Below are 17,813 nucleotides of genomic sequence, written 5' to 3' on the forward strand. Positions count from 1 at the left end.
TCCAGGTTAGAAATGTTTATGCTGAACAGAGAGGTATGGAGTTAGAAATGTGTCTTTATTACATGCGAGAAAATAAAAGATCTGAGAGAAAAAAAAAAGTTTGAGAGAAAAAGTTATTACACTGATAGCAAAAAAACATTTCATGAGAGAAAAAAGAATATTTGAGAGAAAAAGTTTTCATGCCAATAGCAAAAAATAATAATATTTGAGACTAAAAAAAGTTTTGAGAGAAAGTATTTTCTCATAGAACATAAAAAAATATACATTTGAAATTTTAAAAATTACTTCTGAGAAAAAAATCTCTCTCAAAATACTTTGAAAAAAAACTCTCAAATATATATGTTTTGCTATCAGTGTGAAAATATTTTCTCAAAAAAAAAAAAAAGTGTTTCTCTCGAAACGCTTTTCTTTGCTCTTGATGCAATTTCTTGCTCTCGTGTCAGGATTTTGCTTTCACTGTGAGAATTGTGTCATGGGCGGGGCCACGTTCCTATTGGCCAGTCGGGTGAGCATCGTCTTGTCTTGGGAGTCGAACTGAATCATTACACCATTGTTCGGTTCACCTGCATAGATGCCGCCTCTGCCTTATGGCTAGTTAAGTTGAGCAGTGAGCACGGACACTCCAATGTTTGGGTAAGATGATGACACACAGCTGGCTGAGCAAGTTCAGTATCACTGAAGATTAAACATTAAAAAATAGCACTCATATTCATGAATGAATGTGTATTATATTATTTGCTTGCTAATCGCTAGTAAAGCTAACCAGCCATCATGCTAGGTAAACTTGCAAACTCACCTGGTTTATACTATGTTTAAATCAAATGCCAAATTAATGTTTTGATTTAGATAGTTTCACGCCTTATTTAGTGAGTAGTGAGCAGTGATTGATATACCGTTTGAAAGTGTCCCACCTAGTTTTGTTTAAAATAGTCTTTGTATGGTTGTTGCACATGTTTAGCTACACTGCATGTATAGCTCGCAAACTCAGCTACACGGGGCTTATTCTAAATATTTTTTACCATCTAGCTGAGGTCTAGAGCTGACAAGGTAAATTGCAGGTCTAGGATTAACTCTTACATTAGCAACCCACAAATATGTTTGTGCCTGTACTGTCATGGTAATTATTTTTTCTTTTAAATCTTTCAAACGGTATGTCAATCACTGTCTAACGTTAGCTAGTTGTAGGGTTGCCACTTTCCATGCATACTAGCGTTAGTTGAAAGTTGTGCGGGAGGTTGTAAGAACAAGCAGTTAACGTTACTCTTCAGGTGCTTTGAGGCTAGCAAGTGCAAAGGTAGAAACTAGCTCACTACTCACTAAATAAGGCGTGAAACTATCTAAATCAAAACATTAATTTGGCATTTGATTTAAACATAGTATAAACCAGGTGAGTTTGCAAGTTTACCTAGCATGATGGCTGGTTAGCTTTACTAGCGATTAGCAAGCAAATAATATAATACACGTTCATTCATGAATATGAGTGCTATTTTTTAATGTTTAATCTTCAGTGATACTGAACTTGCTCAGCCAGCTGTGTGTCATCATCTTACCCAAACATTGGAGTGTCCGTGCTCACTGCTCAACTTAACTAGCCATAAGGCAGAGGCGGCATCTATGCAGGTGAACCGAACAATGGTGTAATGATTCAGTTCGACTCCCAAGACAAGACGATGCTCACCCGACTGGCCAATAGGAACGTGGCCCCGCCCATGACACAATTCTCACAGTAAAAGCAAAATCCTGACACGAGAGCAAGAAATTGCATCAAGAGTAAAGAAAAGCGTTTCGAGAGAAAGACTTTTTTTTTTTTAGAGAAAATATTTTCACACTGATAGCAAAACATATATATTTGAGAGTTTTTTTTCAAAGTATTTTGAGAGAGATTTTTTTTCTCAGAAGTAATTTTAAAAATTTCAAATGTATATTTTTTTATGTTCTATGACAAAATACTTTATCTCAAAACTTTTTTTAGTCTCAAATATTATTATTTTTTGCTATTGGCATGAAAACTTTTTCTCTCAAATATTCTTTTTCTCTCATGAAATGTTTTTTTGCTATCAGTGTGATAACTTTTTCTCTCAAACTTTTTTTTTTCTCTCAGATCTTTTATTTTCTCGCATGTAATAAAGAACCAAAACTCACTCCATAGAGAGGGCCCTCTAGTGGTGTGTGTTCTGCTTCAAATGCTGGATTCACTGTTTCTGGTCGAGTTCTGCAAGAAAACATGGAGAAATAAGATTTCTGTGACCTTTCCATCTACAATAAAATAGATGAAACTGGCTCGAAAACTTAATTTAACAATTAAAATGATTTACCTCACTGCCTTTTTACCTACAAAAAAAACCAACTATATATATATATATATATATATATATATATATATATATATATATATATATATATATATATATACATATATCTTTGCAATTAATTGTTTGATATTTGATATACTCTTCAAAAATCCACTGTATACTCACTCCTTCTGCAGCTGGAGCAACAAAATAAACAGCCACAAAACACAGAGATGACAACAGATGCCAAAAGAGCAATTAGAAAATGGACATAACCTGAGGAAAGATATAACAACATATAAATTCATTTTATGACAAAATATTTACATTTAAAATTATAATATTGCTAAGATTACATTGCTATGTCTATGTCTTGTATAAAATGCTTTTTATTATCCCGTATTTCTCCCATTTAAAAATAGCCTAATAAATAAATTGATTTATTTTTTAATTCAACTATGGGGTTCAAACATGGATAATGCTCCTCAAAACCTCAGTATGTTCAATCACAGACATTATATTCTATTCTAAATATATGAATTTGTTAAATAAATATGACTGCATACTCCGATGGAGTTCAGATAGCAGCTTAGTGGTATATAGTAACATTATAATATTATAGTTCCCTGAATATTTATTGTATATGGTTTCTATAAAAATGAACCAAATTCAAATTAAAATATTTTTAATTATTTAAACAAATCTAAATAATACAAATTAAACACCCTCATTGTTACCCACTATTATTATACAGTATACTGCTCTCATTATATTCGATATCTGTGGCACACAACTAAAAAAGCAAACTCCTCACTTGCACACATTAGTGGAAAGGAAGACTCCCATGTGCCATCAGCTCTGCAGGTGAACTCAACAAACCCCAGCAGCAGGTGACCAGGTGGACACTGTACTCTACAGGCAGATCTGATGCTGTCATGTCCTTCAGTGCAGTTCAGCAATCCACCACCAAACAAAAGAATGGGAAAACACTCCGCTACAACAGAAAAACATAAAAACTTAATCTTCCATGCATATATTTACATAATAAAATACATTTTGATGTAAACACAGAATCATAACTTTGACATACATATTGCACCTGTACATGAAGGTGGTGGTGCGTTCCATGCACCGGAGGAATTGCATTTGAGCTCATCTTTACCATTCAGTTTATAACCACCAGCACAAGAAAATGTACAATCTGAGTTGAGTGAATGATTCCCATACGGACCGGAGCATTGCATCCCGCCATGTGGTGGTGCAGAGAGTGGTTCACAAGAAACCACTGGAGAGACAGAGAGAAAAAGACTGAATGATCAAGAAATGTCTTAAAGGAGTAGTTCCCCCAATATGGAAAATTTGCAGTTTTGGGTGAAATATTATTTTAAGTAAAGATTATCATAAAATAATACAGTACATCCAGGATTATATATAACTTTGTCCATTAAACATCGTTTTTTCCCTGACCCCATCAGAACAGACCCGGGTCGTGAGCCACCAGCTAAGAACTGCTATTAAATAATAATATATTTCACTTCTGTTGAAGTGTTTGTTCTGACCTGTTTCACACTCTGGCCCAGAGAAACCTGTTTTACACACACAGGTGACGTTGTTGACTTGTTCTACGCAGTACTGTCTATCAGTGCAATTGTTTGGACACTGTGCTGCAGGAAAGAATTTACACAGATTTATAAAACATCCTTCATAACATCCTTTCTGGACTATTTAAAACACTCAAATGTTCTCTCTCAGAAACATCTCTATTAGACTCAAGGTTTTTAAAATAAAAAATATGGTTTCTATCTGGAAATTATTAAACTAATTAAACAAGTAAGGCATCTTTCATCTGCAACTTCTTACATTTCTGGCATACAGGATGCTTTTTATGTTCACAGCTGTCATCATTCCACTTTCCTTTATTGTTTGTGTTGGTGTATAATTCCACACAGTTCTCATCTGCCTTGTTGTTGTTGGGCTCAGTGGGTGCCCAGTTTTCATTGTCCACCCTCTGTCCATTGGCAGCCCACGTCCAAATGTCATTGATCTTTTTCATTCCAATCCAGAAGTAAGGAGATGAAGATTTTTCAGGCAAATTTTTTTCAAGGAAGCGTGTTACATTTTCATTGTGGACCATCACAATGTCTGTGTATTCTCTTTGACACCACGCCCTTGTCTCATTCCAGGTCATTTTCTCGTTCTCCTTCCAGTGATACGTCCATCCTTCAACACTGACTAAAATGTTGGACATCAAATGTTAAATGTGTTTCTCAAATTTATTCAATTCTGAATGGATGATGAATGTAGTATTCACTTACCCAATATCAACCAAAGATGTATCAAAACATCTGTGTACACAACACATCTAGTCTGAACGATAAAAACAGCCACTTAATTGCCTAATTAAAAGATTTATATTAAACCAAAAAGGTTAAATGGAATGCAAAGTTTCATAATAGATGCATACCATGCTTCTTTGTATTCTCCTTTCGACCGAATCACTTGCCGTTAGTAGAATATTTTTCATCGCATTTATAGTAGCATTTCAGCAGTCTGTTCTTATACGTCTGTTTTCCTCTAAAAACTGTGGGCAAAGTGGGGGTTTCCACTATATATATCAGCACAGGCGGAGTGTGTGTAAAAGGCTGATTTATTCTTCTGCATCAGACCGCTGAGTGAGCGCTGTGATTGGTCTACAAGAACCCCTTACATTACATTCTGATCATTTAAAATGATAGGAATACTTTCATTTGGATAGGAATGGATAGGATAGATACTTCATTGCACTTCTGCATTTAACTTATCTTGAGGACCACATAAGTAAAAAGTGTTCTTACCCCACTCTCCCCTATAAGACATTTAATTTCATATTTTACAGCATAAATCTATATCACATACAAATAAACAACTAATTAAAAATATTTATACTATTTTAAAATTATTTATAGGCCTAAAATGTATTTTGTTTTAATAAAATATGATTTAATTAATATTAATATTAATAAATATTACTAATATTAAGATGTAATTATAATGGGAAATATATTTAATTACAAAATTAAAGTGTGACAAAATACTAAATATTCTATATGATGATTTACATGCTTGCTTGCTACATCCATTTGCACATTTGCACATTGAATATTTTTTGATGCACTTTTTTACTGTCCATTGCACTAGTGTAAATTATGTTCATATGTTCATAGTTTCTGCTTTTGGTGTACATACACTTATTACATAATTATGTATAGTATGTTCATACACCTATCTGTATATCATGCTGATAGTATTTAAAATCTGTTAATTATGTCCATAGTACTGCCTTATCTGTATATTTATTGTACATTTGTAACATATTGTAGACACTGTATATCACTTGTACTTATTGCTTATTGCACTTCTGTTTAGATGCTTCTGGTTAGATGCTCAAAGTGCAATAGAAAGTCAAAATATCAAATTACCATTGATTGTGAATACACCAAAAAAGCTTATGCAAAAGAATTTATTTTCTGCTAATTTCAGTATGATGTTGATGTGTTTATAGAACAGTGAGGTCATGTACAGTGGAAGGCTGTCATTGGTGGGTGATCTGCTTCAGGGCCTGTTTAAAGAGGCCTATTCTTTGCAGAAGGGCCTGATGGAACTGTTGGACAAAATTAACTTGGAGGACACTGCTTCTGAGGAGGAAGTGTCAGATATTGTCACAGGTTTGTGGTATCTGTGTGAGAAATCCCCAGTGATGGATGGTCTTTTCAGTAGTTATTTTGAATTCTGTATTTGCCAACACATGAAAATCTATCATAAAATGAGTATAATGTGCATCATTCATCTTTATATCTGCTTTTAATAGAAATATATTTTTTATGGTCAAGTTGCATACAAAGAGTTTTATGTCCTGAAGTAAAAATGTTTTTTTTTCTTTCTTTTAATAGATAAATGTCACACAACCAAAAAACCTTCTTGTCCCAAATTTTTGAATCAATCAGTCATTATAAATTGCACATAATAATTACATTTTCAACTTAAAATCTCTATGAAAATATAAATAATGCAAATTTATATACTGAGAGTTTGTGTTCGATTTCAGACAGAGCGTGAAGTACCAGTCTCTTGTAGAAGATCGGCTTCGCCATACTGACATAGCCTTCTCTTTGTGTGAAGACCTGTATACATCTGTCCAGAACTGTATTGAGCTGGCCCACCAGATCCAGCAGGCAGGACTACAGGTAGACTCATCATCAATACAATTTTGAACAGATTGCATTTTTTAACAGAGATGGTGATTGCTATTTATTGTTGTTGTTGATACAGGAACACAGTTAGTTTACTATATTTTCGTTTTTTCAAAATGAGTTAGGAATGGATTCCAAGAATGGGCAAACGTGTTCATTTGACTAAGCCAAAGTTTTTCCATTTGTATTATGGATAGCATATTGATTATCCATACTTGAAAGGAGGAGGGAGAGGGAGACTTCCATTACTTCAATATCAGTCTCTTGGCAACTGTCAATCCCAGTTCTAATGGATGTCGCATTATATTTGGAATTGTCCTTGTTATTTGTAAGCAACCAAAAATAGCAAGTGCAGGCTCGGGTTGAAGGGGTCTCCGATATGCTTTGGAGTACCAGTCCAGTATTTTAGACAAAAAGTTTGCCAATGAAGAGTAAGAGCAAAAAGCATGGGACAGTGTACCCTCTGACATATTACATCTGTCACACACTGGGGAAACTGATAGATATATTCTGTAATATTACTTTGGAATAATGTAAGCAATGGACAATCTTAAATTGAATGAATTGGAGTCTGCTGTTTATAGAGCAGGAATGAATATTAGACAAACAGGTGTTCCACATGGATTCAGATAGTTCCACGCCTAACTCTTCTTTCCAAGCATCCCTACTTCTCACAGTGTGTGCAGCAATACAGTCATCAAATAGACGTACCATTCTCGAAATGAGACGCTTGGAGAAAGGAGGGCTCTTACAAATATCAGAAATTTCATGCTCTAGGGGTAGATTTTGAAAATCTTCAATTTTTTATTGGGGTGTGATGCCTAACCTGCAAATACTGAAATAAATGGGAATTAGAAAGATTAATCAGAGACTTTTTTGAAGTCTAAAGTGTTTTTATTTAAAAAGTCAGCTCATATCTCACTTCCACCTTTTGTGTATCACAGGAAATTGTGCACTCTCCAGAATACAAGCTTTTTAAAAAAGCAACAAAGAGGTGTAGGTTTTTTGCCAACACATTAGTCCACTACACAAAGGTAATTGAGGGGAAACACCACACCTGGTTCCCATCAGTGACACTTTAAAGGTTGCACTCATCCACACACACATTGGCTGCATCCAAAAACTTAGGCAGATGACTTGCTGCCTCGCTGCCTTAGACAATGACTTTGCAGGCAGCGTTTTTGCACGAAGGCACCTCATGGAACTGATTTCGAACATGCTTCTGAGGCAGAGTAATATAGTCTAATGATCTACAGCAAAATATTGAGATTTGGTGATACCTAAGTGGATATTTTATTACTGCAATATTAATTTCTCGCTAGAAATGTCATAAAAATTGGAAAATGTTGATCAAAAACATACATTTACACACAAACTGACCATAGACCGCAACTTTCAGAAGCCATCTTTATTTTTTGGCTTAACTGTCTCAGAATGAAATGCAAAGGATTGTGGGATATCAAAGGCAGTGTAGGATACATCTATGCTGCCTTCAAAAATGGAACAGATGAAGGCATCTCAGGAGACAAGAACAGAAGCAAACATTAAATTCAAAATGGAATGCGTCCTCCGAAGGCAGCATTTTTCAGTTTTCGGATGTAGCTATTGCTGATTATTATTTAGCCTGTATCCTGTTACATGCCTCCTTGTTTCCTTGCCTTACCTTGCCTTCTTGTTTTTCGACCTTGGACTGTTTATCAGATTACTCTTTTGTCTCGCCCTGGATTGTGCTCGTTTGCTGGTGTTTGACCTTGCCTGTTTGGACTAAGTCTTATTAAGCTTGTGTTTTTTTTCCCTCCTCAGCAAGTTCCCTCCCTCTTTGTGTGCCCTGTTTGTGCCCTCTGCCCTCAGTGAGGAGTTGAGAGTGGCGCTTCTGGTTCCCATGGATGTCATGCTGACACAGCTGCTCTCTTTCCATCCCTTTGCAGAATCTGTCCTGGACCCAGATCTCCGTGAGTTTCTTCTTGCAAACTACTATAACAACTTCCAGGGTTCTCTTGAACTCTGGAACACTCCTTTAACATTGCCTCCAAAAAATAATTGGCTTGTTCATTGAAAGCTCATACATCACTTAATTAACCTGGTCATTCAAGTTTTTGTTCTGTTTGTAATGTGAGTGATGGGTCACTGTCTGCAAAGTCTTTCGTTTCAAGGACATAGTTACATAAAAAAACCATAGAGACTGACTGTCCATGACACAATGCTGAGTGCATATCCTGTACATTTCCAGGTCACTTAAACTGAATTATTGCCAATGCCCTTTCATTATTACAGGTCAGTTCTTCCATCTTTCCAACATGTGGAGTTGCACTCTCTGTCTGACAGTTTTTGGATTATTGCTAAGATAAAAACATGTATTTGTTCCCACAAAACATAAATTTTCTTTCATTTTTATTGGTAAATCATGACCATGTTGTTCTTTTTTTTTTTGTTTAAGTATCGTTAACTCGTTAACTACATTTAAACGAGGGAACAAATTAATACATGACCTCACTTTACCTAAAACAAGAGAGCAAATTAATCAAAACTTGTGGGAAAGTTTAGTTTTCTCCCAGCCAGAAGAGGCGATGCGGCTGTGGAGTGATGGCAGTCAGTTTTCCGAGGAAACTCCCAGGTACTTTACACTTGTGTATTTTGGCAGGATGAAATTGGCAAAATAGTCAGTTGAGCATCATCGTGACGTATCCTTGCTATGTCTGACAAGCCATGATGCTCTCACATCCACACCATTTTCTAACACAGCGAAAAATACATCGCGGAGCAAAAAGGAAACAACACACAGACAGATAAGACAGAGATGGTTACTTCTGGTATGAAACAAGGTTTCAGTATTTTTAAAGAAATTTAAACAATATATAAAGTTTTGTGCTGTTTTAATGTGTTGTGACAGATTGCTCTAACTCCTCAGTTAAAGCAGCACATATGAACCGATTGATTAATATTTAATTAAAGCATAAAATAAAAAGATTTCTTACATCTTTATACAACATTTTTTTACTCTCCTGTCTGATTTTGTTTGTTGGGCAAGATGGCAGACACGCTTTTATGATTGGTCAGATCACCTGCCAATCAAGCTCATTGTGAAGGGTCAATTACATTTGAACATGTATTCACACAGAAAATATCTCATAACCTTGCACTTCTGTTATATGTGATAAAATAAATAATCTTTTGTGTGAAATATGAACAGCAGCTATGCTTATCTTTCTTATTTGGTTTTCCTGTTTCTATCTTGGGATGCCCATCAAGGTTACTAGAGATTACGCCAGTACTAGTTTGGATCCAGCCTCACTTATGAAGACTTTAGAAGATGCTAATACTCAAAAAATTTTCAGATGATGGCAACTATAGATGAACATGCAAAGCTGCTAAATAATCATTGTACAGTAATCATTGCCCTAAAAGGTAAGTTTACAGATTCTTACACATCTTTGTATGTACCCTTTTCACATTTCTGGGTTTCTCAACAGCGGAAGTCATCATAGTTGGGTTAACTTGAGAAGCAGTAAATGGGAGAGTAGCACAAATATATATTTTTTTGCATTACCATTGCTTCAAATAGAAAAAGAAAAACTCAAAACACAAAAGTGTTTTCATGACTTTCAATAAAAGGAAAACAATTGAGAGAGACTGATAATGGTAGTCAGAATAATGTCAAATTTATCATCCATCCCAGATGCTGCATTAGAAACACCCTTGCATTAGCATTAACCGTTTTTTTTTTTTTTTTGATGCAAAGGTCATATAATACAAAGAATATGTGTTATTAATGTACATAAATTTGATAAATAATAATAATAAAAAAAACATCATAAATCTTATTTGACCTGATGACCTTTAAACATGTCACCACTGGCTTGTGAAAAGGGTCCATTGTTACAGTTTTTGTAATACAATATTTTCCACAGGATTATGTAAGATTGCTGGGTAGACTTCTGTCCCTCTATAGGGCTTTTCACACTTGAAATTGTTAACCCTGGGTCATCCTCAACCCCAGATAAACTAAATCCTGTAATCATGTTTTACACTGTTCATACTATACCTGGGGTTAACTGTTAATCCTGAGAATTCATTAACAGACGTTTAACAATATTGTAATAATTTTAATCCTTGTTTTGGAACAAAGCAATCAATCTACAGGTGTGAAAGCACACTTAGTGAGTGACTGTAACCATTTTTGCAGCTCCATGACACAATCAAAAGGCTTAATAGCCTATAGCTAAATGCTGCAGAATAATATAAAATATAAGAAGTGCAACGGTGCATTCATATATGTTTTCGAAGCTAAAAGTGCAAATAGCTGTGCATTTATTCGTATTTTTAACTCAATGGGAGCAAAATTAAACAGTATGAACCATAATAGATCACTGGTATAAACCCAAAGCTGTCTGTGCTGTCTGCCCCTCCTCCACTCCAGATCACAACACGCTGACATTTGTTTTGCATTTTTTTAAAGCGTGGTGAGATCTAACCAATGCTGAAACAGTGTTTCATAACTCTTTAATTCATTTTATTTGTTTATGTTAACTTGAGACAGAAAATGATGTTTTTATGATGATATAATGGAATAGTTTTCTGGCCGATACATATAGAATCAGTCCCGGCCCAGAGCAAACTTTTCTGCAGTCAGAACAGACACAAACTGGGAATCAGCACCAAGACCTCTGTTCTCTGTTGAGAGTGCGCTGTACACAAACAGTGTGCAAGTTCTTTCCATTCCTGCCCCTTAAATAATTTTAAATCACATTAAAATGCGAACGCAGAAATTCATTAAGCAGAATATTCTTCTCAAATACCCGGTTCTTGGAAATTTTGGAACCGGTTGGAAATGGAACTGGTTTTCAAAACTTTTAAATATAACTAAATATAACAAGTAGTCCTTTGACTTGAAGATTTAGATTATTTAGATTTAGAGGATTGTGCTGTGTTTTGTCCCTCTCGAATCTATTCGTTCACACTCAAACAGCTCATGATGGCAATTGTAATTTTGATATTCTACTACTATTAAAACAGCTCCAGACTGCTACCAAATTAGCCTTTCTTAAAAAAAAAAAAAAAATTGTGCACTTGTGCGACAACCACATTGTTTAATTTGCGCATTACTAGTGTATTATCAAGTGTATTATCATTATTGGTGTATTATTATTATGTATTAACAGGCTGATTTAAGGTGTGCTCCTAAACTTTCTGCTTGTACAAAATTTTCAGTCAGGGGCTACAGTGCTCATAGTAAAAATAGTAAGTCTGGAGCACTGTAAAATATTAATCAGTTTGGACATCTTTTTGCATGTTTACTGAAGAGCACTTTGGGACTCTGTATGTATTTATTATACAGATATAAATGACTGTAAATGAATCTAAAAAGTTGTTGCATGCCTTTCTCATAAGCACTCACATGTTAGCAATGCTAATTTTATTTAACAAAGTATTAATGAGATCACTTAAAAATGTATATAGTGATTTTATTAAACAATGTTCTACAAAAATACAGTTTTACTGTGTTATTGATATACTTTCAGGGAGGAACTTGTCAACAAATCAGCAGATCAATGAAAGCAGTTGACAATTATAGACCGGTGAGTTGGATCAGTGTCAGATCTGAATCCTGCAGGTACTGTAACAAAATCTCCAGGAACAGGATTGGGGAGCCCTGTTATTTTGGTAAAGTATGACGGATTTTGAACTATAATGTTTTTATTGGTGTTTTTATTGCAGGTCTTCTGGGATGACTGTTTAGGACATCAGCACATCAGATGTTGGTCTGGACAGCTGTATACCACAATGACCTCCGCTTTTGAATGGATGGCTGACTACTACCTTGTTCTCTGAAGGTATTACTATAGCAAACCTGAGCACCCGTGACAGTGGAAAAGATGCAATGAACCCTCACACATGGATATTGGTAAATGTTGTTTTACTCATTCTCTCTAACAAACACAACACAACAGTTACACCATTTCAAATTCTGAAGTGCACAAATCCTATTCTACAAAAAAGAGAACAACAGTATACAAGTGCTCAGTTTAGCCCCTTTCACAGATTCCAGATAATATATGTGTAATGTGTCCCGGCAATTGTTCCCAGATCGTTAGATTTTGGTTCATTCACACTGCCAGTGATTTCCTGGAATCTGTGTGGGCCTTCACACACAACCCATAAAGGTCCCTTAATGACACATTACATCGCGATGTGGTGTGTAGTGTACGAGTTGAAAACGCTCGGCCAACACACAGAAGTTACACTGATAATGTGTCCTGGGATCGTTTGATTGTGGTTCATTCACACTGACAGTGATTTTCCGAATCTGAGATTTGTAAATTATTCCATTCCTTTTTTACTCACAATTTGTACAGTGTCCCAACTTCTTTGGATTCTGGTTTGTACTTGATTAAAAGGTAGAACAACTTCTGCCTGGTTTTGGATGGCCACCATATAAATGAAATGCTTCTGACACCACTGACGAGCTGGTGTCCAGTCCACATTAATGTCTGTGTTGTAATGGGAAGTCCAGGCTTTGACTGTTTGCATAAATAAGTTTACTGTTTACACACTTGCATTGCACAGAACTTAGTTTATTACAATGAATAGTTCATTTGTGAACAGCTTTTACTGTGAAGTTTTTACATGAGATTGTTCATGTTACTGTGATTGCAGTTAAGCAGTTGCATTTGAAGATTTCTGAGAACACATTCTCAGTTGATGCATACGAAATTACAGTCAAATGTGTTTTGCCAATATTCAGTGCAGTACATGGTAACTAAGTGATGGGAAATTGTGTAATAGTGCTGCCATAAAAGGAAAACCAGCACAACAGTGTTTAAGAGACTGGTGTTTAATGCCAGAAGTACAATATTTCATGATTTTCACACATTCTCCAGCTCAAACTGATGTGTGTGTCTGTGTGTGTGTTTTATTGTATTACTATTATTCTGTACATCTACAATGAACAACATAAAGTATTTCTGAGCAAAATATTATTGACTTTCAATTATTGACTATTTCATATAATAAATAAAAAAACAGAAGAGGATTTTAATTAATCCCCGTTTAGACATCCAGATTAAAAATGTTTATGCTGAACAGAGAGGGCCCTCTAGTGGTGTGTGTTCTGCTTCAAATGCTGGATTCACTGTTTCTGGTCGAGTTCTGCAAGAAAACATGGAGAAATAAGATTTCTGTGACCTTTCCATCTACAAACTTGAACATAAAAATGAACATAATTTACCTCACTGTCTTTTTACCTACAAATAAATAAATAAATAAATAAATAAATAGGCCGATATCTTTGCAATTAATTGTTTGATATTTGATACACTCTTCAAAAATCCACTGTATACTCACTCCTTCTGCAGTTGGAGCAACAAAATAAACAGCCACAAAACACAGAGATGACAACAGATGCCAAAAGAGCAATTAGAAAATGGACATAACCTGAGGAAAAATATGACAACATATAAATTAATTTTATGACAAAAGATTTTACATTTAAAAAAGTGAAAAGTGGAAGTGACATATGATAACCTATACTTGGAATTGGTGCTCTGATTTTAACCCATCCAAGTGCACACACACAGCAGTGAGTTTATTGATATATAAATTAGTATATAAATGAGAAATGCTGTCTATGTTTTTTCTAAAATGCTTTATGAATCAGATTGAAATTAGTCCCTTTTCTTATCCCGTACATTTCACCAATTTAAAAATAGCCTAATAATTAAATGTATTTATTTAAATTAACCATGGGGTTCAAAAAGGATTTGGAATAATGTTCCTCAAAACCTTCAGTATTTTGAATTCAACATTAATATTTTGAATGAAGCGTTGGTTTTGAAAGGTGTGTGTGTGTGTGTGAATAATTCAGAATTAAATAAGTTAGTTAAACTTATATGTTAAACAAATATGACAGCATAAGCTGATGGAAATAAATAAAATAACATAGCAGCTTTGTGGTAGTAACAATAAATATATGTTTTGTTCCCTGAATATTTCTTGTATATAGTTTCAAAAAAATTAACCAAATTCAAATTACAATATTTTTTGTTATTTATATTATTAAACAAATCTAAATAATACACATGAAACACCCTCATTATTACCCACTATTATTATACAGTATGCTGCTCTCATTATATTCGATATCTGTGGCACACAACTAAAAAAGCAAACTCCTCACTTGCACACATTAGTGGAAAGGAAGACTCCCATGTGCCATCAGCTCTGCAGGTGAACTCAACAAAACCCAGCAGCAGGTGACCAGGTGGACACTGTACTCTACAGGCAGATCTGATGCTGTCATGACCTTCAGTGCAGTTCAGCAATCCACCACCAAACAAAAGAACGGGAAAACACTCCGCTACAACAGAAAAACATAAAAACTTAATCTTCCATGCATATATTTACATAATAAAATACATTTTGATGTAAACACAGAATCATAACTTTGACATACATATTGCACCTGTACATGAAGGTGGTGGTGCGTTCCATGCACCGGAGGAATTGCATTTGAGCTCATCTTTACCATTCAGTTTATAACCACCAACACAAGAAAATGTACAATCTGAGTTGAGTGAATGATTCCCATACGGACCGGAGCATTGCATCCCGCCATGTGGTGGTGCAGAGAGTGGTTCACAAGAAACCACTGGAGAGACAGAGAGAAAAAGACTGAATGATCAAGAAATGTCTTAAAGGAGTAGTTCACCCAATATGGAAAATTTGCAGAAGATTTACTAATCCGACGAAGATTCGAATTTACTCATCTGATGAAGAAACGGTTCATCCACATCTTGGATCGTCTGAGGGTGAGTACATTTACAGCAAATTTTCATTTTTTGGGTAAAATATTATTTTAAGTAAAGATTATCATAAAATAATACAGTACATCCAGGATTATATATAACTTTGTCCATTAAACATCGTTTTTTCGCTGACCCCATCAGAACAGACCCGGGTCGTGAGCCACCAGCTAAAAACTGCTATTAAATAATAATATATTTCACTTCTGTTGAAGTGTTTGTTCTGACCTGTTTCACACTCTGGCCCAGAGAAGCCTGTTTTACACACACAGGTGACGTTGTTGACTTGTTCTACGCAGTACTGTCTATCAGTGCAATTGTTTGGACACTGTGCTGCAGGAAAGAATTTACACAGATTTATAAAACATCCTTCATAACATCCTTTCTGGACTATTTAAAACACTCAAATGTTCTCTCTCAGAAACATCTCTATTAGATGAAAAATGTGTTCTATCTTAAACTAATTGAACAAGTAAGGCATCTTTCATCTCCAACTCCTTACCTTTCTGGCATAAAGGATGCTTTTTATGTTCACAGCTGTCATCATTCCACTTTCCTTTATTGTTTGTGTTGGTGTATAATTCCACACAGTTCTCATCTGCCTTGTTGTTGTTGGGCTCAGTGGGTGCCCAGTTTTCATTGTCCACCCTCTGTCCATTGGCAGCCCACGTCCAAATGTCATTGATCTTTTTCATTCCAATCCAGAAGTAAGGAGATGAAGATTTTTCAGGCAAATTTTTTTCAAGGAAGCGTGTTACATTTTCATTGTGGACCATCACAATGTCTGTGTATTCTTTTTGACACCACCCCCTTGTCTCATTCCAGGTCATTTTCTCGTTCTCCTTCCAGTGATACGTCCATCCTTCAACACTGACTAAAATGTTGGACATCAAAAGTTAAATGTGTTTCTCAAATGTATTCAATTCTGAATGGATGATGAATGTAGTATTCACTTACCCAATATCAACCAAAGATGTATCAAAACATCTGTGTACACAACACATCTAGTCTGAACGATAAAAACAGCCACTTAATTGCCCATATAAACAGATAGTATTATTATTTATATAATGGCAGTATATTTTTAAAAGGTTTGTATTGAACCTAAAATGTTCTAATGAAATACAAAGTTACTTAATAGATGCATACCATGCTTCTTTTTAGTCTCCTTTCGACTAAATCACTTGCCGTTAGTAGAATATTCATCGCAGTTGTAGTAGCATTTCAACAGTCTGTTCTCACACCTCTTTTGCTCTGAAAACTGTGGGCAAAGTTGGGTTTTCCACTATATATATCAGTCAGTAGCATTTAATTGCAGGATGTTTCTTCACAGGTTCCAAAAAAAATAAACATTATGTAACAAAATTGGGAATGAATGCCACTTTTTTGGAAATTGCTTATCTTTCATATGTTCTTTTAACTTTTGGTGAGATTCTGTATTGCACAAATAGAATGGTGTGCTGAGATGCATATAATGATTAGATGATTTATGGTATCATACACCAACCACACCACACTTATCAAATACTAAAAAAAGAATACAAATAATAAAATGTGTCTAATAAATGGAAAGGAACATTCAAAAGACACTTTAACCTTTAAAAAGTATTTCTGAAAATGATAACCCACTAAAAATCTATAAAAAAACGTACACTACCTTATACGCAGCTTCAGGGAATGACACAGTCACAGGATACATCCAGATGAACATGACCTGGGTTATTTAAACAAAACCTTTCACTGCATTCACAATGCTAATGGCTTTATGCACTTAAAGGTGATGAAAGATAAAGGAAGAGAACAGTGATTTCATTCCCAGCTTTTATTTAGGTGTTAAGACTCGAACATACTGCTCATCATTCTACAAATGGAAAGATAAGTTACACTGACTATTTATTTATAAACTGTTGTTGAAAATGATACGTTTATGCTTCTTTGGTTTTAGGCACTCATGAAATTGGAAAATGCGTTGAAACACCTGTGACATAGTTAAAGTCAGACTTTACTGGTTTAATTCTACAAGTACTGTAGTTTAATGGAGTAAAATGAACAATTTCTGATTGTTTACTAAATATATGCTAAATATACTAAATATATCCCCAGGCAATCCAAGATCTTTCTTTCTTTAGCCAAAGAGAAATTGAGGTTTTGGAGGAAAACATTCACTCTTTGCTCACCCTGGGCCATTTTTGATGGTCTAAAATTAATATTTAGGCAACTTCAATGCAATCAACTGCAGCCAACAAATAAAGGTGTTCTCTAGGGAAACGTTCAGCCACTTTCACATTCACAAATGTTCTTATCTGGAATAAACTATCCACCTTTTTCCTCAACACGGAAGTAAGTCTATGGCTGAGACTTCCGGTTCATTAGCTGGTTAATAATGAGAAGAATAACAACGTGCAGATGAGACACTTGTAGATACCTTTCTCTCTATGAATATAATTTTAAGAAAGAATGTAAGAGTGTACTTTATGGCATTAATTATTCAAAAG

General features: G+C 35.0%; 2 protein-coding genes and 1 long non-coding RNA gene across 4 annotated transcripts; 1 reads left to right on the forward strand and 2 right to left on the reverse strand.

Annotated features, from left to right (window-relative positions):
* Positions 1 to 2,120: 2,120 nt before the first annotated feature.
* On the reverse strand, positions 2,121 to 4,867 carry LOC113062812 (L-selectin-like). Of its 2 annotated transcripts, none has more exons than XM_026232803.1 (8): positions 4,756 to 4,867; positions 4,607 to 4,658; positions 4,152 to 4,523; positions 3,851 to 3,955; positions 3,382 to 3,576; positions 3,106 to 3,285; positions 2,478 to 2,567; positions 2,121 to 2,212 (listed from the first exon to the last, which is right to left on the reverse strand). In XM_026232803.1, exons 1-8 carry the CDS (start codon positions 4,813 to 4,815, stop codon positions 2,193 to 2,195), a joined length of 1,074 nt encoding a protein of 357 aa, XP_026088588.1. In that variant the 5' UTR covers positions 4,816 to 4,867; the 3' UTR covers positions 2,121 to 2,192. The 2 variants fall into 2 exon arrangements, with proteins under 2 accessions (XP_026088588.1, XP_026088587.1); XM_026232802.1 differs by having other exon boundaries at positions 2,151 to 2,215.
* Positions 4,868 to 9,852: 4,985 nt separating this feature from the next.
* LOC113062724 (uncharacterized) lies at positions 9,853 to 12,679 on the forward strand. Its single transcript, XR_003278575.1, has 3 exons — positions 9,853 to 9,925; positions 12,040 to 12,096; positions 12,236 to 12,679. It is a non-coding gene; the product is annotated as an uncharacterized LOC113062724 (long non-coding RNA).
* Positions 12,680 to 13,049: 370 nt separating this feature from the next.
* LOC113062725 (L-selectin) lies at positions 13,050 to 16,562 on the reverse strand. The gene is made up of 9 exons (XM_026232688.1): positions 16,468 to 16,562; positions 16,276 to 16,327; positions 15,821 to 16,192; positions 15,547 to 15,651; positions 14,970 to 15,164; positions 14,694 to 14,873; positions 13,862 to 13,951; positions 13,746 to 13,761; positions 13,050 to 13,666 (listed from the first exon to the last, which is right to left on the reverse strand). The coding sequence occupies exons 1-9, from the start codon at positions 16,522 to 16,524 to the stop codon at positions 13,591 to 13,593; spliced, it is 1,143 nt and encodes a 380-aa protein (XP_026088473.1). The 5' UTR covers positions 16,525 to 16,562; the 3' UTR covers positions 13,050 to 13,590.
* Between the last annotated feature and the right edge of the window lie 1,251 nt (positions 16,563 to 17,813).

Source organism: Carassius auratus, chromosome 45, assembly GCF_003368295.1.
Source record: "Carassius auratus strain Wakin chromosome 45, ASM336829v1, whole genome shotgun sequence".
Lineage (NCBI taxonomy): Eukaryota > Metazoa > Chordata > Actinopteri > Cypriniformes > Cyprinidae > Carassius > Carassius auratus.

Excerpts from the sequence above, each read along its gene's own strand:
- LOC113062812 (XM_026232802.1), bottom strand. The coding sequence starts at position 4,815 with ATGAAAAATATTCTACTAACGGCAAGTGATTCGGTCGAAAGGAGAATA. Across the intron at positions 3,577-3,850 it reads TGGGCCAGAGTGTGAAACAG|TGGTTTCTTGTGAACCACTC; the intron begins GTCAGAACAAAC and ends CTGTCTCTCCAG. Across the intron at positions 3,286-3,381 it reads TTCATGTACAGGTGCAATAT|CGGAGTGTTTTCCCATTCTT; the intron begins GTATGTCAAAGT and ends TTTCTGTTGTAG.
- LOC113062725 (XM_026232688.1), bottom strand. The coding sequence starts at position 16,524 with ATGAATATTCTACTAACGGCAAGTGATTTAGTCGAAAGGAGACTAAAA. Across the intron at positions 16,193-16,275 it reads ACATCTTTGGTTGATATTGG|TCAGTGTTGAAGGATGGACG; the intron begins GTAAGTGAATAC and ends CCAACATTTTAG. Across the intron at positions 13,952-14,693 it reads CTTTCCACTAATGTGTGCAA|GTTATGTCCATTTTCTAATT; the intron begins GTGAGGAGTTTG and ends ATTTTTCCTCAG.